Source organism: Caretta caretta, chromosome 1 (genome assembly GCF_965140235.1).
Source record: "Caretta caretta isolate rCarCar2 chromosome 1, rCarCar1.hap1, whole genome shotgun sequence".
Lineage (NCBI taxonomy): Eukaryota > Metazoa > Chordata > Testudines > Cheloniidae > Caretta > Caretta caretta.
In genome coordinates, this window is record NC_134206.1 from 40344713 (window position 1) to 40371812 (window position 27100).

A 27100-nucleotide genomic window follows, 5' to 3' on the forward strand; every position below is an offset into this window, starting at 1 on the left:
TTAGTCTGAGCAGTTTTACGACATTGTTGTGCTCTTATTTCAAACCGGAGCAACTCAGGATATGGACATCCACTACTGTCCAAATCTGCACATTTATCTTCTCTGTTACGATTTACAGGTGGGCGTGCCACTGTCAAAATAGACTGAACCCACTGACTATTCCTGCAGTAAAATGGAATTATAGGGGTACTTGTAAAATCAAACTTTAGTGGATTACACCTGGCATTACGCAAATGTACAGAAAAACATGATCCCTATCATAAAGAATTTACAATTAACCTAATTAAAGACATAAGTGTAATACATAAGCAAGGGCAAGATGTCAGGACGCACGTAGTGGTGTCAATAAAGTGAGGGTAGGATTCTAATCCCTGTCATAGGCTGAATTGAGGACCAAAATGCAGCTCTGTAGGTCTCATCCATGAAGGGCTCCTCTTTCTGGACTGGTCTTTGTTAGAAAATTTTATTTGTTTTAACTTGGAGCACTCAAGTCAGATTACAATTTTGACCAGAACATATCCTGATCTATTTTGATTACCAAGATGTATTCAGCAACATGTTATCTAGTCCGAGTGCTCCCAACTGTGTTCCAGCATAAAATTCTATAATGTATGCCCTTTTATCTTACAAGACAGCTGTTGATCTCACTGAGTGACCCTTAACATTGCAGTGGGCACCTTCTAAAAACAAGCTTCTTTAAATTGCAGACTTCAACCCATTTGGTTGACAGCCTTTGGAAGCTTTAAAACTATTTCTGGATTCATCGAGCCAGTCAGACATTCATCTGAACACTTATGAAAAAGAACTAGTACACAAACTTACTGTTTTCTTAATAATCATGTAAAAGGCTGCTAAAAGAAAAGAGCAACTCACTATTCTAGAGAAAACAATGGCAACTAGAACTAAATTTAAAGTGTGCCAACAGGCTCAAAGGGAGACATACACAGAGCTGCAAGAACTAATTTCAGTATTTCTTATGGGAGGTCTGAGATTAAAATTATCAGACAATAAGAGCATTAGCCTCTACTGAATAACCAGTGACAGCATAAAGCTTAGGTTTGTAAAGCACAGAACTGAAGCTTGAGTAATTCTCAATGTTAATCAAAACAGTTACAAAAAAGATAGAGGATTTTTACTTAAAAGGACAACACACAACTTGACATCAAAAGACACTCACAAAATCATCATATAATGCAAATCCTGGTTCTCCTAAAATTAAGTAATTTAACCCCACTGTTACTGAATAGTTACTTTCACACATCAAGCCTTAACATCTGTAAGTCCAAGAGAAGGTCTATGTCCCAGAAAAAAAAGATGGGAAGCTGTGGGAGAGTCTGCACCTGTATCTAAACAGGTAACCCAGATCTGCAAACCAGGTTTCCTTGTATTCACTGAGAATGTTAATAGTTCCATCGATGGGTGCCAAAACTGAATTCCAGAGATGCGAATATTGACAAGAAAAGATACCATTCCCCTGGATATACTTATCCTACCTGCTAGATGGTAGATTATCCCTCATTCTAGATAACAGGTTCTTAGAACAATTACAAACTTTCGTAACCACAGAAACAGGAGACTGGATTGTTAATCAAGCCAAGTATTCTCAATCTCAAGAGAATCTGCACAGATATGATTTCTATGGCTCAGACAGATGGACAAATCAGGCTAAAACTTAAAAGTTTCTCTCTTCTCAGCTTGTGTGTGTGTGTATATATCTATATATATATATGGGGGGAAACTGATCAAAGCAAACTGATCCTCACTAATTGGGGGAGGGGGGAGAAAAGGGCTGGGCAAATAACTAATTTTGGTCCCATTTAAAAAAAACAGATTTACACTTTCTAGTGACAGACCACCTGATCCTCTTTAAAAGCTCCTGATCCTCTCTCTCTATATATATAAAAAAAGCACCTGATCCTCTTCAAAAAGCTGCCCTAATTTGCTGATGGAGTTCTGGAAGCAGTGTTATCAGAGAGAAAAGATTTGCTGGAGCAGTATGCTCTTGCAGGAGTCCAATGTTGGGAATCAGACTTTTCTGGTGGTCACTTATGGAGAGCTTCATAACTGGCAATGTAAATTTAGTGTCCAGGACTTGAGCATTAACAGTAAGTGCTGGAATGAAACTGCATCATTTGATTTCATCTGCCTCACAGAAAAGGAGGGGGCTTCACCGTTATCAGACACAAAATGGATGAAGCAGGACATCATAAGTAAATAAAATCATGTGATAGTATAAAATAAGCATGCAAACCACAATTAACTCAAAATATTTGTGTCAGCTGTATTTAAGGTCTCTGTTGGCATGCTAGTGCTGTCTAGGGCTCTAAACAAGATGTTTATCAACTCACCTTGAGTGCATTTGCATACACAAGAAATATATTTACAAGAACTTTTCTTCAGTTTCTTGATTTGTCAACCATATTGAAAGAACTAAACCAAGAAAACTAGATATAAAAGTATAGAAAAAGGAACTGGTGAGAGACTAGCCTCTGTGCCTTCTGCAACACTCAACAAAACTGTGAGTCTGAAGAAACAGTTGCATGGATTAACACTAGTAATTTCTGCTTATTTTACTGTGATCCTGCCCACTGCATGATGCAGACAAAAGCTTAGTATGTATGAACTGACAAGTCTTCTAAATTCTATTTTATAAAGTCACCTGTTTGTATGTTCTTATGAAAAAACTGAAATTTAATGTACATTTTGTTCAAAAATATTCTGTACAAACACTGAAAATATGACTGCAACATTAAACTAAAAAGAACTAACCAAGATTAAAACCATATACTGAATACCTCCAAATAACCTGGGTAAGACTATTTTTGCACATATCAAAGGAAAATCAAAACCTTTTTACTCAATACTATGTTCTAAAGAATCAAAACATTCCTACTCACCCTGTATGAAGTGCGAGTTACAACTAAAATTCAAGTTTTTCTTTAAATGAGTACATCTGAACCAAAGTCGGTGGTTACTAGATTATTGAAAAATGACACGTGTTTAGAAGCCCAATATAAGACTAGAAATCAGTTCCCCACCTGCATAAAATACTATCTGAGCAAGGGAAAAAATTCTGCTTGATTTGTTTTTGAAAGTTTTCCTACCACAAAGCAGGATGCTGGAATTCTCTTACTGACCTATTCCTGACATTCCCAAACTGTGTATATAACCTTGTGTGAAGTGGTACACTGGAACAGGGTGGTCTGTCCCCCTTTAAGGGGAAATGAGGCCCATGGCCAGCCAAACCCTGTTCCATTACATAGCCCCTCTAAGGAAAAAGATATTCAGGAGAGCAGCAAACTAACTGAGGCATGGGAGCCAGGTGTTAGATAGCTACCTCTTTAATACCATAAAATCCAGCTATGAGGTGACTTCCAAGAAGATTAAGGAGAGGGTGGACATCTTGGAAAGCAGAATTGCAGGGGAGCACTGAGTCAGGAGATACACTCCTTGACAGGGGAACCAGAATCAGAAGGGAAGCTGGTAGGCTGGGGAAGCCTGCCTGAATCACCACCCAAACCCATGGCATGGCCAAACTATGACCTGTGAGCAGCATGTGGCTCTCTTACAGTTAAAGTGCGGCTCCCAGAGCCCCCCACATACCTCCTCCCCATTCTCCAACGACAAGATTGGGCAGGGTGGAGCTAGGGGCTTCTGCCCTGCAGCTGAGTGGTGGAACTAGGGTCTTTTGCTCTGCAGTGGGGTGGTGGGACTAAGGGCTTCAGCCCTGCAAGTGGTGTCTAAGGGCTTTAGCCCAGCGGGGAGGAACGGACAATGGGGAAAAAGCTCTGCACCCTGGCAGGCACCGCCCAGTGGGACAGGCTGTGCACATCTTGCAGCTCTCCAACTTCTGAATATTACTGTATGTGACTCAGAGGGTTAATAAGTTTGGCCACTCCTGCCAGAGAGGACAACTGTGGGGGCCTGAGACGAAGAGGACAAAGTGCGTCAATTCAAGGACCAAGGGAGGTTCCGTGGAAACGGCTATAACCTAGATACTGGTGAGCTGGGGAAGCCTGCTTGAATCCTAGCATAATCCAGTGAAGATGGGCTATGGAATCCCTTAACCAAGAGGAAGGAACTGTGAGTCCAGGGACCAGGACAAGAGGAAATCTGTGGGAAAGTTTCCACGGAAGCCTAGGGCTGCAGTGGAATTGGCAGAAATCTCTGATTCAAAGAACTGGATGGGAACCAGGAACAAGGATGATAGGAGCTGAAGCTGCCTGATTCCCAGGTAAAGCATTCCCCACTACCACCTCTGCGCTCCTTGCTTCTTAGCCTTCCTTGCACTCCCCACATACCCACCATCAGAGCCTTCCCTGCACTCCAAACAAAATAACTACACTCAGTCTAACCTCTGACTTCAAAAAATTCTCCCACTGTGCATCAGGACAAAAATTAAAGCTTCTGAAGTTGTTTCACAAAAACAAACTTCAGAAGAGAGAGAAATCCCAAAATAGCCTGGTGTTAAAGGCACGCACCTAAACTATGCAGAGCAGGGAACTGAACCAGTGTCTCCCACATCCAAGGAGAGTGCCCTGACCACCAAGCTATTCAGGGATGGGTGAGAGTCTGGTTTGCACCAGTACTTCCATCTTGAACTTGAGAAATCTTTTTCCAACTGAAGTTTTGTCAAAGCAGGTGGGTGCCTGCAAAATTTCAATTTCAATGAACTGGCATTTCCCGACAAAAAATGTTTTGTCAAATAATTCCTGACCAACTGTCGTCTAACTCTCCCACCCAAACTCCCCCCCAGCTAATCCCCCTTCTCTTCTAATTTTTTCCCAGGCAGATCTCCACCAGACAAATTCAAAAATGTATTTTAGTACAAGTTTGTGAATATTCAAGTAAACCTATTAAGGCCAAAAATAAACGTGCACAAAAGAAATAAAATTGAATGTGGTACTTCAAATATCTTTAAAAAAAAATAAAAATAAGGAGATATGTCAACCAGTAAAGTTTTGGAACCATTGATCTTAGCAGGTGTTGGAAACCTGTAAGGAATTTCAGGCTAATTATTGACTCCATCCTGAATATATGGAATGTGGGAATAAACCTTTGGCAGAGGGGACTACAGTCTACAACAGACAGGTCCTGGTGGTAGGAACTTCAGGAGCACCCAGTTCTAAGGAGAAGGCTCAGACTAGAGTTCATAGTGTTATTTTGGAATTACATTTTTGTTAATAAAAGCACGCTCTCTCTATGAACATGCAGCTTTCCCGTGTAGCTGGGTGGTGACTACCTGCTTTACACCCCTCCCACTGCAGAAACAATGAGAAAAGGAGAGAAACAGGTTAAGAATTTTAGACAGTACCCTCCCATACTAATACTCAAAAAATGTTTACTTTCATTAATACAGCAGCTACCTGCAAAACTGGAAGACCACTTTCATATAGCTTTGCTAAACAAAATATATATATGAAAAATACATAAACACAAATAGACATTTTGCTGTAAAAAGTGGGATCTACACTATGCATGCAGTGTTCTTCCCTACTGTAAGAAAATACGATAACTGCACCATTTATAGCTTTTAATTATTTTGCAATCTGAAAACGGAGAAGTTTTGTTTCTGAAAATAAAACTGATGTATTCTTAATGTTTGTTTAATGGCTGTTGCAGAATTGTGTCCATTACCATCTACAGGCTGCAGTATATATTTCAGTGGGAGTTTTGTGCATGGAGGAAGCGTAAGGGCAAAAAAAAGGAAATGCTTTCCCTATAGCATGCATCACCACCATCTTTTTGAAAGGAAACTTTTTAATCGTATTGCCAAACCAATTTAACACAGTTACAAAGAAATGCTGAAACATGCCACACATTTAAAAACATTTGCCCTACCCCCAACCTACAGGACTATATTCCAGGAAATAAACTTGATCCACCACTAAATAAAAAGCCAGAGCAGGGAAGTGTCACAGTCATGACTTTTGTTCATTTAGTTTTGTCAGTTTCATTTAGTCAAATATGTCTTTTCAGAACGCAGTTTTACATTAAAAAGACCTATAAAAGCTATTAAGGTGTCAAACAAACAATTTATCATTACATGCATCTGTATGTATACTGGATTACAATGAGGAGAACATTTCTAAGTGAAACACTTCAATAACATTTTTATAAAGCAGTTTGTTTAATTTACAGCAGTTTATGCTGAGGAACAGAGAGTACTATTCATGGACTACTTGGATGAGTCAGGATCTGAAAAGCACACTCTAAGTTGACCAAATTATTATAGAAGCTAATTGGCATTTATTGATAGCAGACGGCTTGCTGTCACACACTGGTTTGAACAGACATTCAGTTGACCTTGTTTACTTAAAGTATTTATGTGGCACAAGAGACAATTTCTTCGAAGGGCAAAAAAGGGTTAAAAGAAGAAAAGAATATTAGTTTTACCACAAGTGCCCAACCCTGCATTCAAAATTTACAAAGTTAGCACGGCCTTTAGATATACAAGAAAATCAGAATGATTGAAGTACAGTTCTATTCACTAATGTCTTTTCTTTTCTTTTTTTTTTACATAAGGGCCAGCGTGTGTAACTGACCAATCCTGTTTTTCCTGTTTAGGGGCCCTCAACTGACCCTCTCCTTTTCTATCTCATCACAAGTAGAATTCATGCTTATTACTGGTGTTTATTTGTACATCAGCATGAGACAGGGCCAGCCACAACAGCAGCACCTTCAAGAGAGAAAAACGAGGAAACAAGTTTTTTCCCTACACTCAGTTTTGGAATGGAGTTGGAAGGAAAAAATCCTTATAAAAACACTTGCCACCATTTGTTTGTGGGGGAGGGGGAGAAGAGAAGAGAAGAGGATGGCACTATAAGTTCTTTTTCTCTGTTCTGCTCCCAGCTCTTTTAGGGCTTCTGCGTTTTGAACCTACTAGAGACACTTCTATTCATGCAACCTCTGCTGTGGCGGGCTCCTTAATCTGAAGCCTATGGAACATAGGTAGAAGCCCCACTGTTCAGGTAAGAAAACAAATGGGAAGTCAACTAAACATCTATAATTAACAATTTTTTAAAAGACCAAGGGGCAAAATTCTTAGAAGAGTAAGTGACTTAGGAGCCTAAATCCCATTAACTTTCTATGACATTCAGTTAAACGCCTGTGTCACTTTTGAAAACAGAACTTGGAGTAAAATTTTCAAAAACACCAAAGTCTATACCATGATTTCCTCTTTTAAAGATCAGTACATAGATCTTAAGTGCGATGGCACTGTTCAATCCTTGTAACTAGTGTTTTATCAGGTTACAATACTCCATTTGATCTTATTATATATACTTTTTCTTATGTCGCTGCTGCAGAACCATCTCTAAGAACACAATTCCTGCATATTCTGCCTATTTTTGGTAGACCTGCCCAGAAGGCTCAATATTTTTGTTAGTACTGGTTCAGAATGATCATCTCCACGTCTCCCACCCAAAGAGGAATGTGAATTAAAAGAACAGATTCTAAGCACTGAAACGAACATTTGGGGAAATGGTTTTGATACATATGTACACAACGTTCACTTTAGCATCCAATTGAGAGGTTTTTAAACACTATGCAATTTGAATAGCTTTACTAAGCATTGTGCAGGAGGTCAGACTAGATGATCATAATGGTCCCTTCTGACCTTAAAGCCTATGATTCTATGATAAAAAGTATAATTTTTGAAGTTATTTGTGCTCAAGGGTAAGAAATATCACACTAAAAAGCAAATATTTATGTGGCTAATAAATAAAATGTTATCCACTGTAGACAAGTTCCCCTTCTAGCAAGGAACAGTATTCATGCAAAGTGCAAGTTATCTGAAGAGATTAAGCAGGAAAAAGGTAACAATTTCCAAACTAAATTAGAACAAAACTCAACGACTGAAAATTGTATAGAATTTATATAGTGATATATTTATATAGTGATATAAAGGCAGACTTCTGTGAGCACCAACCTTTAGACATTAAGAAACCAGAACCCTAAACAGTATAAAAAATGGGATTTAAGGGTAACTCTCGCTGCATTACAGGTAACACTAATTACTGAAGTAAATCCTTAGACAACCCTTGCAAAAGGTCGTCCATTAAGCCGGGGAGCAAGCAGATTCCTAATTTTGTAAATTCAATATTACCTCTTTGAGGAAGCAGACCAAATCAGCCTTTCAAAGACTTAAAACAGCTTAAATCAGAAAATGTTGTTTGGCTTATATTTTTGTCAGTTAAAAATAAAACTGAGAAACACTGACTAATAACTGAATCAAATGCAATTAGCAGAGCATATTAAAAAATAGCAATCAAACTCTTTTCAAAAGAAGTGCTCTTTCCAAAATTAATCAAACATATTGAAAATCAAAGTTTAAGAGTGAAAAAATAATTAGAGATATGGAAAGTAACCTAGTGAATGAAGATAGCCTAATATAAGATCCTTGCATGAAGGGTTCCAATTCTGGTAATTATTACACTTACCATTTAGGTCCTTCTTTAAAACTGAACAGTGAAAAGGATAGGATATAAGTGAAGGAAGCTTATATTTTCAAAGCTTTTAAGAAACAAAAACAAGTATTAGAAACAATTACTAATTTCTTTCCATATACAAAAATGATATTAGAGTGTATGATCTTCTAAAGATTAAAGCAACATGCCATAATTACAGTTTGCTGGCAAAGATTGGATACAGTGAAAACCATCCATGAATATATTCATATTATAGAAATTATTGTTTCATCCACAATCAAAGTTTGAGGCTTTGAATACAGAAGTAAACATTCTCAATATTGATAAAATGGCAGTATAATGCAAAGACAAATTAGCAGATCAAATCTTCTTACAATCAACAAGTCTGAGTTAGAAACTGATCACTTAAAGGGAATATGATCATAGAAAAAAAACCTATTCATTAATCTGATGGCAGAAATTCAGATTCACCCCTTCACGATATCCTGAAATTAGCTGTTCATCTTTCCGGTTTATTCCAAAACCAGATGTTTTTAATAAAGAAGCTCTTGTTCACATTTTAAAATTACTGTTATTTATAGTTATCTACAGATGTGCTGTAATGTACATATATGAAATTGGTTTCATCTGCTATATTCAAAAGTAAAAGTTGTGTAAGTATAATATGGATTCCTTCCATTAGAAACCACTGTTAGAGAAAAAGTTCCATAATCATGTAAATTACTGTATTTTAATTTTTGCACAGCTTTAAAAATGCTTTTGGAATGAAAGCCACCTTATCACTACAATACTAGAATCACTAAACGTGACCTGAAAACCATGAGATAGTTAAATAGTAGTATTTGGAATCTGCCACTTCAAGTTCACATGACATATCCCAATTTAAAATAAATTTACGTGCAACCATTTTTGTGTAACTCATACCAGTTGTAGTAGCGTCATACTGTATGACTATTACAAAATATACATACAATTTCCTGCAGCAGCACTGTTTCAGGTGATCACAAATTACTCAGAGTGGCACTCAATGGAACAGTTACCCAAGTTTCTTCAAAAAGAACTTACAGTAAGTACACCACCGCTTTGCTCCCCCAAAAAGGCATCCTGACCACTTCAATGTGTGAAACAGCATAAATTAAAATACTTTCCACTTAAGCCATCCCTTTCTCTTCTCATGCTACATTCTGGTATATGTTCAGGACATCAGTTTTAACAGAGGGTCAAATTTCAGTGAAATGACAGGATCTGAGGTTCATATTCATACAGCCTTAAAGATAATGATAGGTAAAACACATGCTGTATGTAACAGATTATATGCTATGGGTCCTTTAGACACTAATGTGAACTAGAGTCAAATTTGGCATTACAAGTACAGTCTCAAGATCCGTTTAAATATTATCCGTTTAAATAAATATCCGATTAAAATATTTAATCCCTTTATTTAAATATAATTTTGTAAGTTTTATAATACATAAATCCTATATAACCCTACGTTAAAAACTACACACGAAGGGGCAATAGCAATATTTTAACCTTCAGACTTCTGAAATCTCCTTTTCTTCTATCACTTCCCTCACCCAAAAGAAAAAACATGCACAATGCATACACATTTTCTTTTTCACAATGCAAGCATGTATAGAAATGAAGGAAAAAATCTGAAATATTTTTTGCAACAAGCTTTTTAGAGATGTGTAATCAAATATAGATCTGACCAAAACCTCTAATAGCACTTGGCAGAAAACTATAACCTATGCCTTTTTTAGCTCCATTCCTAACACCACCACCCCCTAAAAAAAAAAAAAAGGGGGGGGTGAAAAAAGGGGGTTCTGCTTGGAATAGCAAACATGGTTTTGTATAGTTTTGCTAAAGAACTTCCTGGGATGTCTCAGAACATGCATGTTGGGTTCTCTTCAAGCTTAATAGTTAGTGTGATGGTGCTGAATATTTAACAATGATATTCTTTCTCCAAAATATGAAATCATTGAGGAACATGGTAAAAACAACCCAAAAGCTAAGGCCTTGTCTATACATAAATTGTACTGCTTTAAATATATTGGATATTTAAAGTGGCACAAGTCCCATAATGCAGACGCAGATATATCGGCATAAAGATGGCTTATACATGCATATCTTATACCCCTTCCCAAAGACGATAGCTATAACTTAACATTACAACTGTGTCCACAAGAGGTGTTGTACTGATTTAAGTATTTCTGTAGAAAAGTCACCCCTCCCGCAACTGAAAGATCAGTATAATAATTGTCCATAGACCAGGCCTAAGAGTCTAAAATTCTCCCTCTCTCATGATGTCATCATTTCACTAGAGCTCCAGACATCAGTATCTTCCAAATGTGATGGAGCATAAAAACTCCACACTGGGCCAAAAGGGGTTAAAAGACAGGACTGGGCCCAGGTTTCCACGCCCCTCCAGAGCATGCTCCAACTAGAGAAAGGATTGAAAAGGGAACAACCCAGCTCAGGAGGGAGGTAGACAGACCTACCCTGAAGGCTCCTGACAAAGGAGCTGGAGAAGACTCCCAGAGGAAATAAGACTGTGTGCAGAGCCCTGCTGAGGGCTGATAGTTTGGTTGCCTTTTCTTTTCACTTTATATTGGACTTGGGGCGGTGGGGGGAAGCAGACAGTAACTTGGAGGGCGCTTTTGTGGGTCACATGGTGTTGACCCTCCTAGGGCCCCTAGGTTGGAGCCTGATTGAGTGGGCAGGCCCAGGCCCCACACCATTGCCTCTACTACAGGAGAAATCCAAGCCATCTGCCCACCTCACAGCACCTCTAATTAAAAGAGGGCCTGAACTGTAAGACCTACCCACTGGGTGGTGACACTAGCGCTCTAACAACTAGGCCACCTAACCCCGTTCATGAAGAGGAATATATGCCCATTTTTTCTTTGCAGGTGATATTTAGGCTTAATTTTAAAAAGATTCTCCTTTTTTCACCCACATTGATAGAATCAAGATGGGCTGTATGTTAGGATTTGTCTACAGACAACCTTGTACCAATTTAGTTAAAACTATGCAAGCCACTGTGTAAATACTCTTATTTCTGTTTAAAAGTGGCTTATTTTCCCTAACAGACTTAATCTAAACCAAAATATACCACTCAAACTAAAATAAGTGTTTACACAGGGGTTTGCACCACTTTAACTCAAGTGATATAAAATTAATGCCTTTAATAAAACCAGTGCAACTCTCCATGTAGACATGGCCTTAGCTATTATCTGCATTTCCATTCAGAAGCGAAACACTGTTGTCTGACCTTGGAAAAAAAGTGGTAGTGTGTTTAGATTGCGGGATTATACAGGAGATAATACTTCCTGAATGTACAAAATATATGAATATCTAAAAACCTTCGCTTAGTTAAAATTTTGAATAACTGACCTGGAGGAATAAGAGCACTGTCAATACGAACCCTAGGCAAAATCATGGGGGATAAAATGAGACCATACTATTGATCACTGTGGTCTCTTTGCTACAGAAATAAGAGCATACACATGAAAGTAGTACAAGTAGCCAGGAGAGGAAGTCATTTCAATATGATCATTCTTGAAAATACAGAAAAAAAACTAAAGGTTCTTCTGCACTTCAGGTTTTAATCAAATAGAATTCTACTTACATTGTCCAAGAAATTTGGTTTAAATCCTCCTTCCTGCTGTCGTCTCAGTTCTTCCTGTTCTCTCTGGCGTAGCATCTCTTCTTCACGACGTCGATGTTCTTCTTCATGTCTAAAATTATTCATAAACTTGTGTAAATTATGTTCATGACCTCTTCATACATGAGTTTCAATAGACTTTCAGGGCTAAAGTGAATGAATTTCAAGTTAATTAAAAACAACTTCTTATAGCTTAAATCATTATATAGCATCATAACATTTTACTACTAGTCCTCCACTCCACCTTTTGGGCTTTGACATTTCACTGAAGTATTTTGGCACACACCTGATATATACCTAACAGCATTATAGGTTTCAGAGGAACAGCCGTGTTAGTCTGTATTCGCAAAAAGAAAAGGAGTACTTGGGTTAGTCTCTAAGGTGCCACAAGTACTCCTTTTCTTTTTAGCATTATAGGTGTGTGCTCTGCTTGCCATGGTTATGATAGTTTAAGCCTGGGTAACTGAAAACATGATGGTACTGTCAACAGTGAAAACTGAGAAAAAAAATGGGTTTGGGGGGGGAAGATGGGGAGCTCAGTTTTTACCAAGTTCAGATTTATAAATACAGAACAGTCTCTGCTGAAAGAATTTCAATTATTTCCAATAGCGATTTAGAATCCTAAAGGATTTTTTTTAACAACATTAAAAACTACAATTTATCAATAACTCCTGCAATTTGTTTTTTGCATTCTGGTACATATTTCACTACAGTAAATTACTTTGAAATGCAAACATAAGCAATAGGAGCATCAGAAAACAGTTCTTCCAAAAGGCATTGGTAAACTCAATTCAAGTAACTACTTCTCCAATTTTATTTAATCTTAGCACATTAATAAAATATCATCCACGTTTGTAAAAACAGATCTTAAAAAAGAATGTTTACTTTAGTATTCAGAGACAGATGTCAGAGCACAGAGGTGCATATGAGAAAGTTATAACTGGGTAATTATTGCAGAAAAATCTATCAAATTAAAGACTGCATCATTTTGTATTATCATTTTAATCTAACTGAAGAACAGTGCCCCAAAATGAGTCAAATTCAACTTCATATCTGACTACAAATGCACCTCTTATATAATCTTAAAAGAAATTGGCACAAGGAATGTAGAAAACAAATTAATATAATCCTACGCTATTTAATCTGAGCGCAGCTGACCATAAGAAATAATAAAACCCACAGAATTATTCAACATACTACTTTCTAATTGGTGTAAGCCCTCTGTTTCATATTCTGTTTATTTTTAAGTATATCTGGATTGAAATGTCATATTTATATTCTTCTGCACCTGCAGAGAAGCATTATTCTAGCATTCTTTTTAAAACACTGCTTGAACTAGATTTCATAATCAGTCCCTATAAACTAAAATACCTACCTTCATTCACTTAGACCTAAAATATCAGTTATATATTTAGAATGTCTAGCACATGGCTGGATCAATACCAAATAAAACAAAATACCTCAATTGTATTTGCTTGCGTTTCTGTAACTCTTGATTTCTAAGTTCTTCCAAACGTCTCAGTTCTTCCTGGCGCCTCATGAGATCTGCAAAAAGTTAAATATTATACAAGGCCCTCAATTATTCTTTTGACTTCAGTGGTTGCAAGTGTTCCAGTGTCAGTAGTGGAATGCACATTGCAAAATGTTCACTACCCAGGGTGGATAAAAATCAATGATTTTAAAAAAGAATAAAAATCAGATTTTTTTTAATTTAAATTAGATAGATTTTTTTCCTCAAAAAGCATTTTATCTAAAGATAGTTTTAATTAAGATACGTTATAGCTCAAAGATATTCTCATCATGGAATAGGGATTATAAATTCTAATTTTATAGTAGGAGACAACATATTCACGTAATGTTTAAGAAGTTTTGTAAATGAGTTCCAGTAGTTCATGGATTAGGAACCCAATCTTATGGTGTTCCAAGGGCTTCTGTATAGATTAGTTAGGTTAATCTTTCTATCTATCCAATGGGACTCAGTGCTCAGTTAGAAGATACCAACAGAGATGCTTAGTTTTGCAGTTCTCAAACTGTGGATTTGTATCTCCAGAGCTAACATGCTTGTTAGAGCAAAAATGTTTGTTTATACATACATACACACACAGGTGAGAAATAACAGACCTCAACCCTATTGTCCCTCTGCAAATTTGTGTACACAGAGTCAATCCCTCCCCTCTCTCTAAAACTGCAAAGTTTCATAAAGTTCAATACTAGAAAATTGTTGGGGTGGAATAGATCTGGACAAGGAGAAGAAGTCTGAAGATAAATGTGAGAAGTGAGGGACAGGCAGCAGAAATGAAAGTGAAACTGTTTGAGCAGCAAATTTCAGAAGCCTTGAGGTCTTTCTGAGTGTAGCCTTCATTGATTTGAGATCTATCATACCATTCTCTCACTAGAAGGGAAAACCTATAATGGCAACAGGCTGTAAAAGAATACGAGAATAAAAACCATTCAAGAAATATATGTTTGCTGATGATGTTTTAAAGAAAGTCACACCAGTGAATTGGTAGAAGTCACATAAACACTTGGATTCAGAGACCGTTGAAGTGATAATCTCACTTTTAACAGCAGTAGCTTCTTCTGCCAGTATAGAAAGAATATTTTCTTCCTTTGGACTAATTCATTCCAAATTGGGAAACTGTTTGGGACCTGAAAAAGTAGGAAAACTTGTTTTTCTTTTCCAGATTATGAACAAACAGGAAAATAAAGGTGAAGACGACTGAGTTAGCTGCAGAAGCCAATATTTTAAGTCTCTCATGTTGACCCAGCTGATTGTCGATTTAATATTTCATTTAACTGTTTTAGTTAAAACAATTTTAACAAAAACAAACTTGATTTTTAAAAACTTGAATATTTAACTAAATTCAAAAATTCATATGCTTGTTTTGATTAAATTGAGTCTTCCTGACTACTGATTTAAATCAATTTGATTTAAATCAAATCCACCCTGTCACCACCATTACAAAGTGATTTTATTTTTAAATTAGAAAATTACCATTCTATTACTTAGTCTGAATGTGATTAAGGAACGAGCTACTAACTCATATCAAAATGGTCAATGCATTTAACTAATGTAATTTACCCTTAGGGCCACATAGGATACTGGACTAAATGGACCATTTTTCAGAGTAGCAGCCGTGTTAGTCTGTATCCATAAAAAGAAAAGGAGTACTTGTGGCACCTTAGAGACTATTTATTATGTCTATATATATTACGGTCTCTACGTTAGTCTCTACGGTGCCACACGTACTCCTTTTCTTTTTAAATGGACCATGGGTCTTATCTAATACAGCAATTCCTGTCTCCAGCAGTAGCCAGCATTAGATGTTTCAAAGGAATGTACAAGAACCTCCAAAACAGGAAGAAACAGGTAAAGTAATTGCCCCTCAATGAAGAGCTCATCTTAATCCCAAACAGAGAATAATTTAAAACCTGGTTTGATCTCCCTTACAGTACTCTTTTAGTTCATCATCATCATGTTTCCCATTAACTACAAAACTCTGGATTCTCTTGTTCATATAAGCATCCAGACCTTATCTAATACAAAGAAGTCCTTGGACTCAACAACATCCTGTGGCAATGAGTTCCATGGTCTGATTACACACAGTGTGAAAAATCATTCCCTTTTATCGGTTTTGAATTTGCAACTTTCAATTTCACTGAACGTCCCCTTGCCTTCTTCTTGTGCTATGAGAGAATGTAAGCTCTTGATCTACCTTATCTACACCATTCATTAATTTATATACTTTCAACATATTTCCTCTAAACAATCCGCCTTTTCAATCCCTCTTCATGTGAGTTTTTCCATGCCCCTAATCATTCTCAATTCACTTCTCAGAACTCATTTTAATTCTGCAACATTAATTTGAGATGAGGTGACCAGTACTTCATGCAATATTTCAGATGAGGCCTCACCATGAATTTATATAATAAGATATTTTTCTCATATTTCCTATTCCTTTTCTTATGTATCTGTTTGCTTTTTGACTACAGCTGTACACTAAGCAGAGGTCTTCACTGAGCTGCCAACGTGATGCCCAGATCCTTTTCCCGACACAATACAGTTAATTTAGAACACTGTAAAGTGTATGAGTAGTTAAAATTTTCCTTCCAACGTGCATTACTTTGCACTTACCAACTTTGAATTTCTTCTGCCATCTCATTGCCTATTTACCTAACTTGGTTAAATCCCTATGATGTTCCTTGAAGTCCTCTCTGGACATGAATAACCTAAATAACTTGCAATCTGCACAATGTTACCTCACTGCTCACACACTTCCCAGACTGTTAATATATTTAATATCAGACTTAACACAGCTCCTTCAAACTCTTGGACTTTTACCATTTGAGAACTGTTGCCTAAGCATGGAAGGTGGAAGCTGAAACCACAACTCAGGTAGCTTGTTAGAACTCTCAAATGTACTTGATCAACTTTTTAAAAAACATCCTCATCAAGCATATCAGTAATCCAAAATTGAGCTAGAACTTGTAAGACTGAGGTTCAAGTGGATATTCTTACTCCAGTCTGAAAATGAAGGTCCAGTAAACTGGAAAGTGGTGCTCACATCAGACCTACGACATCTGAAGACAAAGCTGCCAAAACCCATTTTGGGCTTGGCTCAGTCTCAGCTGATCTTCCAAACCAGCAGAATCAGACAGAATGTGTAGAAGAATTCCCAATTCCAGTTCAAGAAAGGACTCCACAAAAAAAACACTGGGGCTTGTTTGACCCAGAAGCAGAACAAGAGATAACGGATGTTAGCCTTAGTAGTAAGGTGTGACAATCAGGGTCCATCCACCCCACTGGAAGAACGGTGGATCTGAACCCCAAAGAATAAGCAATCGAATTAAGAGCATCAAGTAAGGTCTTTTATGAAAGCTAGCGACATGCTGGTCATGAATAGTGTGTAATTTATGTACAGGTGCTTGTACAACGAGTTACAGGTGTGCGTTAGGAACATATTTCCTAAGATATTTTATCTTAACACATCATACAAGAACTGGATGATCTTGAAAACTGGAGTAACAGAAATGGGATGAAATGGGATTTAATCGTGCAAGGTCATGCACTTAGAGACTAACAACAAGAAATTTTTTTGCTATTAACTGGGAACGTATCAACTGGAAGCGACGAGGAGAAAGACCCGAGTGTATTGGTTGATCACAGGATAACTATGAGCTGCCAACGTGGCTATGAAAAAGAATAATGTAATCCTAGGATGCATTAGGCAGGATATTTGCAGTAGAGATAGGGAAGTGTTACTACCATTATACAAGGCACTGGTGACACCTCATCTGGAATACTGTGTGCAGTTCTGGTCTCCAGATGATGAATTCAAAATTGGAACAGGTACAGAAAAGGACTACTAGAATCAGAGGAATGATTTTCATCTCATAATGTAGGCTTTCCAAAGAGGTTGGCTTCTTTAACCTAACCAAATGAAGGCTATGGGAAATATGACTGCTCTCTATAAATACATCAAAAGTATAAATACCAGGGAGTGGGAGGAGCTTTTAAGTTAAGCGCCAAAGCTGACAAAAGAACAAATGGATATAAACTGGCCATCAACACATTCAGGCTTGAAATTAGATGAAGGTTTCTAACCATCAGAGTGAAGTTCTGAAACAGCCTTCCAAGACAAGCAGTGGGGGGCAAAAAACCTAACTGGCTTAAAGACAGAGCTTTATAAGTTTATGGAGGGGATGGTATGATGAGACTGCCTACAATGATATACAGCCGATCTGCGACTTCTAGTAGCAAATATCCCTAATGACCAGTCATGGGACGCTAAACGGAGAGGGCTCTGAGTTATTACAGAATTCTTTCTGGGAGTCTGACTGTTGGATCTTGCCAAAATGCTCAGGATCCAACTGACTTGCCATATTTGAGGTTAGGAAGGGATTTTCCCCCAGGTCAGACTGGCAGAGACCCCGGTTTGTTGCTTTTTTTCCCCCCTACTCTGTCACATGGGGCACAGGTCACTTGCAAGTTTAAACTAGTGCAAAGGGTGCATTCTCAGTAACGTAAATCATGATTTGTGGACTTCAGTAACTCAGACAGAGGTTATGAGTCTTATTACAGGAGTGGGAGGGAGAGATTCTGTGGCATGCAACGTACACGAGATCAGAATAGATGATCATGGTGGTCCTTTCTGGCCTTAAAGTCAATGAGATATGTTGTTGAGAGAGTTGATAAACCAGCCTGCCTTAGACAAAGGAATGTGGATTTGCCTGACTGGGTCAAGCTTTGTAAGCCAGGGGACAATGAAGGTTTCAGAGCATGTAGGTGTTTCAAACCTTAAGCCTAGGCAACTAATATGTCCCCTCTGTCACAATTGTGTGTCTTTTCTTCATGTTTACTTTTAACAAGTGATCATTCCATGACCATATAATTTCCCTTCTCTTGGAGGTTCAAATCCCTTAAGTGTTGATACAGACTTTCAGCCTAAACAGTAACAGGTAAACAGAATAAAACCACATGATGCTTAGTGTAGTGGTCTTTTGGATAAGAACTTGAAAATCCAGCTATTATCTCCCCAATGTGGATCAGAAGATCCCACAAAACTTTTTGTAGGGCTTACCCAGATACACTTGGCCAGTTTCCCCTACTTCCACTGTTGTGCATTGTGCCAGTGGTCTGCCACTATCCAACAGGTTTCAGTGCTGTACGTGTCTGGTTTGTTAAAAGCGTTTGGATCCTTTGTAATGAAACATGCTATTGTGTTATTTACTCAGAAGTCTGACAGTCCTTCCAACTGTGCAGAAAAAAAAACTAAAAATCAAGAAGGTGAGGATGGAATACTCCTTGAATCACCAGGTTCCTAAGTTGGGCATCAAAGCAAAAGGCTTTCAGCTATTAAAACTATAAAATTATCTCCCTCAACACTCATATGTATAAGAAATGGAAAATAATAGAGCAGCACCAGTCACACAATTTCTCTATACACAGTGTGCAAAATCTAATTTATTTCAGCCCAGGATCACAATCAACATTAAACTAAAAAATCCTTCCTACTGAATTTGTGAAGCTACCCAGCCTCTCCACACACAGTATTTAGATGTAAGTGGAGTTAATTTTACATATGATTATATTGTACTCTGAAAATAAAAGATGAGTAGACTTGATTTTGGTTCAAATGAAAAACTGTTTCCCACCTCTAAGTATTTTCTGAAAAAGCCAAGAAATATTTAGTCTAACAAAATCTCATTTACATGTGTCACACACAACTGAGATTCATCCCTCAATATGTTATGCAAAGGAACCTTTTTTGAGAAACAGGTTTTTTTTATAGTTGGCGGAGTATCTGATTTTTACCTTGCCTCATCAGCATTAACTGATGTTCATGTCTAGCTGCTTCCATTTCCGCTTCTAGTTTCTCTTTGGCTTCTCTAATGTTCCTGTCAACCTGTTCTCGCTGCTGCTTTTCCATCTCATCAAGAGCCTTCCATCGGGAAGCATACTCAAATTCAAATGTTCCAGGTTGAGCAAAACGTGGAGGCTGCTCTCTTTCCCTAATAAAAATGCACACAGTTAAAATGTACGGAAATTTATTTATAAAGTAGCTGCAGTAGCAAAATATATTCCTAATCAAACATTCTGATTTAATTTCTAACTTTAAATCAAGTTGCCAATTTCTGTAATTTAAATTAGCAGCTCATTTTCAGAACTCAGTCCCAAAACTTTATGGCAGGACTCTGCAGTAAGATTACTCTGCATGACCAGAGAAATAGTCCAAATCAAACCCCATGTAAATTTATTCGTTTTTAAGGAAGACTTGTTTTGCATTATATTGAAAATTTCTGATGCTTTAGCAGAAGACTATGCAACTAAACTAATAATTATCAGGCTACTAAGAAAGTGGCTTATAAACATGATTTTTTTTAACACCAATGTTTGAAAAAGTGTCATGGCTTGCTGTATTAACATATTACTCAAAGCCTTCAAAAACTAAAGCCCATCAAAATTTTAGTTCACGATACCCTTTTCAAATACTTGTTCTATTGTAATAATTCATTAAAGAGCAATGAACCAAAATATTTATCTCATACATTATTTTAAAAAATCATTCTATTTTTGCTTGTCATCTGAGTAAGCATTTTGGCTCCAGCAATCAGGATTTCTTGGGGAGAGTCTCAAATTTCAACACTAAAATTAAAAGAACTTTGGTTTCTCCTGACACTCAAGACTTACACAGTTTACTTTATTGCAACCATCACTGCGGTATTTGAAGCCCTGATCCTGCAGGAACACTGATGTACAGAGTCAATGAGACTGCTCAGAGTAAAAATAAACATGTGCACAAATCTTTTCAGGATCAGGGACTGAGTGCCTATTATCTGAGTTTGCACTTCATAATCAGGAAAGCCTAACAATTGTATATATATTTAAAAACAAAAAAAATCTGCTTATTAGACAAACAGCACTCTCTTTCCCATCCTCACTCTACACATGAAGGTAAAATTTAATAAACTTTTGTTCATCAAGCTAACCTAATAATGTTTAAGGAAATCTGAATCTAAATCCAACTTACTTATGATACTGTTGTGTTTTTTGCATTAATTTCTCTGGTAGCCCATCTTCATCATCAAATTGTTCCATAGGTTCTACAACAACAGGTCGAGGTGTTCTGAAAGAAATATTAAAGGTTTTCTGTGTTAATATTTTAATTCATTAAACAAACCAAGGAAATCCACATTGAAACAAGTTATATTTTGTAATATTGTTGGGAAACATTCTAAAAAATGACTTCTTAGGGTCTGTTAGGTACAACTCCTTCACATTTAATGAAATTTTAAAAAAGCACTGTCTTAGTGAATAAATTTGTCTTACACATAAGCCAACTTTATCTAGAAAACACTACTGCCCTTCTGATGGAAAAATAAACTGAGCAATTTAAAAAATGAAAAAAAAAAATTAAAAATAACTGTTTACAGGCAACTAAACTCTTTAGTGCAGGAATCATGTTTTTATTATGCATTTGTACAAATGTAGAAAAATGGGTCTGGGTCCATGAGAGGGGCTCCTAGAAGCTATCACAATACAAACAAACAGCAGCTTTGTTCAGATATACAAGAAATACAGAGATGCTTTTGAAAGTTACCTGCACAATTAAAAATAGAATTGATAAGTGGACATCAGAGTTCCCACTACAATTAAAAAATAATTTCAGCATAACTGACTTTTTAAATGTCCTGTTCTGTAAAGTGCCATATTCTTAGAAATCAACATCTTCCCTTCATGAGCTATACACATCAGAGTATCAAACACAAACAAGCTACAAATTACAGAGATTTGCTTTTGTGGGAAAGCCAATTCATTACTTTCCCAACATCGTCAGTTCTAGACTTTTTAATATTGTTATTTTACGAACAGTAAAGCGGCTTCAAATAATGAAAACCTTACAGGACTGCACAATACTATTCAAAGTAATAGGATGGCATAGCCATTACAACATAGGGCATACTCATGTTCAACTTATGCAGAGAATCAAATGCTAATGGAAGAAAGAACAGATTTCATGAAAAAAGAATAAATTAAACCATGAGTACCTGATTCTGCCACCCTTACTGAAATTAAGTAACCTTGCTTCATGAGCAGGACTATTGATTTCAATGGAAATAGTGGCAGAGCAAGATAGAAACACAAGGGTGGCAAAATCTGGCCCTCAATGGTCTGAAAAGCCCCCTCAATCCCTGATTATTAAGGGCATTCAACACATAATAGAAGAGTTTTTCAATACAATTGCATAAACCAATCTGGGTGAGTAAAATATGTGAAAAATCTCATCCCATTATATAGATCTTCACAAAGAACCCAAAAAGCTACATAAATTAGAGTGTAACAAATTGTTTCATTGTATGATAGTTTTCTGGAATACTAAAACTTGTAATGTAAAGTTCTGGTAGCCACACTGTTCTTTCCATGGCTCTTCTTTCCCTGTCCTATATCTTTGTAGCACAGCAGTTTCCACAAAAGTATATTTACAAAACAGTTGCATAATGATTCCATTATCAGTTACATCTTGTAACGAGTGCCATATGTAATGTGCCTGCAACACAATGTAGCAGCCACAACAGGGACCTACTAAATATGCCTGTAATTTAGTCCATTAGGGAATATTTTGGATTTTTAATTCAGGCCAAAATCATGTGTTTTTATTCACTCAAACATTATGTCACTCACCTAAATGAGAAAAGTTATAGATAACTGCACAATACATTTTTTCCTAAGCAGTTGCAATTTCAACCATATTCAGCAAAGCAGCATAAAACTGCTAATGGCAAATGCATGTAGGCAAGCAGTCACACCACCGATAGTCCTCTGCCATTATGGCAAAGTGTGGAGAGGCAGAATTACAGAAGTATGAAGGAAGAGATTAAAAAAAGGTGATGAGGTGCTATCAATAATAGCAAGACCTGAAAAATTTACATGCCCAGTTAGTAGGAAACCATACAGTTGTTAACATAACCGTCAAAATATGAACAGATGCAGGGTCATGTTCCTCCTAAGTCTGCAAATAGAAAACTTCAGCGCTTCTTCTTATAGTTTTGCCAAGATACTGCAAAGTAAACACCAACTAGAGTCTTGTCAGTTTTCACTACTGTTATTGGAAACTTCATGGTCAAGAAAGAAACCAAAAACAATCTAATTACCTTTGGAGAATTCTGAATAGGTATGGAGAAAGTAAAAGTTACTGGAAAATAATTAAAGAACCTACAAAGAAAATAACACCTACCAATGAACATACTGTATTTACATATAACCAAATAAATCTCATGGCTATAGATATAGTTCATAACTAGCTGGGATTCAGAAAAAAATTCTTGAGCAAAGTAAGATGCTTGGTGTGAATACTCAAAACAACCTTCCAGCTGACATCTATTTCACAGCAAATCTGGTGTCCAAGTTCTGAGAACACAATAAAAGGTCTGACCATGCTCTTGGTTGCAGTTTTCTATACATTATAAAACTCTCACCCACAAATCTGACCAGAAAAAAAAAACCTGTAACTTACGTTGTTAGTAAGAATGCCCCATCACTGCATCTCTCTAGAGCCTTCCTTGCCGGAGGTTTTGCTGCAAACTCTACAAAACCTTTTCCTGTAGCTCTGCCACGGTCATCTACTACAACAACAGCCCTCTCCACTGGACCAAATTGAGAAAAAGCTTGTTCCAGAAGCTCATTGGAAACCACAGGTGAAAGATTCTTGACTGTTAAGGCAGCTCCATGTGTAGCAAATCGAATTCGAAGTGGTCTACTCTTCAAAATAGTACCATCAAGTTCTGTCTTTGCTATTTCAGCCAGTGTTCTAGATTCCTTTCCAAGAGGGGAAAAAAAACATTTTATATGAATCCATTCTATACTTGCCTCAAGGATACTGAGTCAATTTATTAGTTTTCAGCTATTTTACCATTACTTAAAACATTCTTTTAAAGTTATGAGCATATTAAAATTAAGGGGGGGATTGGTCAACATTCAAAGTATCCTCTTCCCAAAGCAAGAGCTTTTCAGATTCCGTTTGTTCAATGATTTCAGCAATCTGCATTTGTTTTTCCATACAATTTGTTCTAATACGTCGTACTTTAAATCCATTAGTTTTGCTCGCATGTGCTAGAGGATGATTCCCCAAACACTCCTACAGCAGAAAAGTACGCAATTCTTTATATGGACAGTCAAAGTGAGTTCAGAACTTTCACACAACTTTTTTTCATAGGGACATATATATTAATTTCGTTTCTGCCTCTGTGAGAGGGAGGGGGGAAGTTTCCTCTCATTCACTCTTTGACAGAAATTTTAAAATGTATAGGGAATTTTTTATTTTTTTTGTTACCATTCTTTTTATCCACTATCACTTTTGATTGAACTGATTGCTGAACTAAAGTCAAATACAATCTACATTCTAGCAGCACTATTTTGTTTTCTCTAGGGATTTTTATTATGCCTGTTGTATTTATTACCCTTCACTTGTTTTTGTGCCTTTTGCATCTATCTAACCCAAGTGTCAATTTTCCCTGACGTTGCCCTCCCATTCTTATCCTGGAATTTTTCCTTTAACTTCTTTCACCTATATCCCAAGTTATTGTACTAAAGGAATCAAGCCAAAGAAAGTGGGAGACAGCTTTCTTCACAACCTCTGCAAAATTATTCAGTTGGCCAAAAAGACTACAAAAGAGTAACGTGAGATGCTCCATTCCTTAATCCTCTCAGCTACTACTAGCAAAGGGACAGTATTCTATCCCAGTTATATATTCAAGAAAAAAAAGCCTCTGTATAGCAACATTTTAAAAAAATACAAGTATTTACACATTAGAAAAATCAATGTCAAAGTTACAATTTAAAAAAAAATCTAAAATATTGGAAACTGACAATTTAAGTACCCAAAAAAATCTTAACTCTGCTTTTCTATGCCCACCACCCTGTGCATTCTCTATTGACAGCAGCTTTGACTATGAAAAGCATCCCAGCATAGCAGACAGACTGATGATATGTTAAAACCTGTGGGCAATAAGCTAGCTTTGACTGCCTCAATTTTTTCATGATACACCAGAAACCAGATTTTCAAAACTGATGAGCACATATAATCCAAAAACCAGGCAGCCCCCTTTAAGGTTTCTTAAAGTGGAGACCATTAAGTGGGGCATGCAAAAACACTGGTACTAGCCTAGTAGCTTTTGAAAATGTAGACTCTTCTTTTCAAAAGGATCTCAAGGAAACAGTAAGTGTATTTCACAATATATTTCACTAAAATGCAAATGGCATAACTTAACCTCTGAAATTGAGCCTCATTCTTTCATGAATGGAAGCCTACAGCAAATAATCCTACCTGGCTCAGACGCCACATATTTGGCTTTCAAAGAAATAAAGAACAAAAGGAGTGGGAGAAGTATCCAGAGCTCCTCCTTGAAGTATAATAAAACTTAATTCATGCTACATCATAAACAGGAAAAATCCAATTAATCACACAAAGAAACTTCTGGAAATAATTTAGTACGAGGGTGGACCAACCATCTCAACCCAACTAAACATGCTTTCTTATTCAAAGAAGCATTTTCCATTTTCTACTACTGAAAATTAAAAGGCAGTAAGAGTATCAGGATATCTGTGCAGAACAAGTGGGGCTGGTGGGTGGGAAGTGAAGGCAGTTGGACATGTAAGTGGACAGGCAATAGTGTGCACTACTTGGGGATAGAAATGTAGGCGGTGAGGCAAGTGGCAGTCAGTGTATGGAAGATTTCAGAGAAGCAGCCGTATTAGTCTGTATTTGCAAAAAGAAAAGGAGTACTTGCGGCACCTTAGAGACTAACAAATTTATTTGAGCATAAGCTTTCGTGAGTTACAGCTCACTTCATCAGATGCATTCAGTGGTATGTCCAAATAAATTGGTTAGTCTCTAAGGTGCCACAAGTACTCCTTTTCTTTTTAGTGTATGGAAGAGTAACCATGGCAAGGCATGAAAGAAAGAACTGTACCAGGCGGAGGAGCAGAAGGGAAGCAATCAAGCTGTGAAACTAGCACTGACTGTACTGACAAGGGAAAGGAGACGAGGCTGTAGGGAAACATCTGTCCCACTCCGCCCCCAACTCGCACAGAGGCCATGGGGGGGCGACGACACAAGCACTGTCCCACTCCCCCCCCCCCCCAGTATCAGGGAGATGTAGGTTAGGCGACTTAGGGGCGAGGTCCGTCCCAATCCCCCACACACAATGCCTGTACGGCATGCAAACACCGAGACAGGCCTCTCCCACTGCCCCCCGGACGGTGTCAGTACCGGAATACTGTAGGCGGCCGGAGGGGCGAGGCCTGTCCCACTCCCTCGCAGACACGGACGGGGGAAGAGGTCCTTACCAGGCGGATGAAGCCGAAGCCGCGGTCGCGGTTGATAAAGACCTCGCTGGGCTCCCCGTAGCGCTCGAAGAGGCGCTTGAAGTCCTCCTCGGTGATGTCCGTGGGCAGGTTCCCCACGAAGAGGCGGCAGCGCTGCGTGTAGCTCTTTTCGCCGGGCTTGAGGAAGCTCTTGATGTCGATGGTGAACCCGACCTCCTGCTCCTCGTCGCAAGCCTCTTTGCCCGGCGCCATGGCCCCTACCTCGCTGTCCGCCTCCAGGCCCCGCATCCCCTTCAGGCCGCCGCCCCCCACCATGCCGAGCGGGGCCGCCGGGGAGCTGTTTTCGATCCGCACTTGTTTCAAGTTCCGGCTGTTCGCTGCCATGTTTCGGTCTCTCTCGCGCTCTGAGGGGGTCCCGGAGCCGCCGCAACCACTGACCGCACCACCAGCTAGCGAATTCAAAATGGCGGCGGCGCCAGCCCGAACGAGTTAACGTCTCTGAGGAAAGCCCCTCCCACCAACTGCTCAACCGTTGCGCCTGCGCAGTGACTCCCACTGGCGGGAGAAAGGGGGCGGGGAGACCGTCCGAGGCGAGCGTGTGGAAGCTGGGACTAGGGGTGGGGCAGGTTTGCTTGTGTCACGGGACGCCCCGCTCGCTGCGCTGGGATATTCGTCCTATGGCGCTTTTCAGAGGAGCAGGGGGTTGCCCCTTTAAATCCCCGCCGCACTCTCCTTGGCAGCCAGCCTCTATCGAAGCGGCTGTGGTTGAGTGGCTCTCTGGCTACAGGTTTCAGAGTAGCAGCCGTGTTAGTCTGTATTCGCAAAAAGAAAAGGAGGACTAGTGGCACCTTAGAGACTAACCAATTTATCTGAGCATGAGCTTCCGTGAGCTACAGCTCACTTCATCGGATGCATATGCAGATGAAGTGAGCTGTAGCTCATGAAAGCTTATGCTCAGATAAATTGGTTAGTCTCTAAGGTGCCACTAGTCCTCCTTTTCTTTTTGCGAATACAGACTAACACGGCTGCTACTCTAACACCAGTTAGTAAAACAGGTGAGTCTAGATTAGAATCTGTGGTTACCGAGGGCTGGGTTTTAGTACATTATATATTCTCCTGGACCTAGGCCAAAATGCATAGGGATAGGGAAAAGCTGCAGCAGGCTGAAGAGGATGAAGA

General features: G+C 38.2%; 1 protein-coding gene across 3 annotated transcripts in view; it reads right to left on the minus strand.

Moving 5' to 3' along the window:
• PSPC1 (paraspeckle component 1) overlaps positions 1-26426 on the minus strand; it is a 93830-nt gene extending 67404 nt beyond the window's left edge. For 2 of the 3 annotated variants that reach the window (XR_007355934.2, XM_048845297.2), the window contains exons 1-6: positions 25943-26426; positions 23112-23413; positions 20628-20723; positions 19412-19608; positions 13557-13641; positions 12061-12169 (exon numbers count right to left, since the gene is read on the minus strand). Coding sequence is in view for 2 of the 3 variants with exons in the window: in XM_048845297.2 (XP_048701254.1) it covers positions 12061-12169; positions 13557-13641; positions 19412-19608; positions 20628-20723; positions 23112-23413; positions 25943-26305 (1152 nt within the window). In the remaining variant the exon portion in view is untranslated. The remainder of the gene's footprint in view (positions 1-12060; positions 12170-13556; positions 13642-19411; positions 19609-20627; positions 20724-23111; positions 23414-25942) is intronic. The other variant, XM_048845287.2, reaches the window with a different exon arrangement.
• Between the last annotated feature and the right edge of the window lie 674 nt (positions 26427-27100).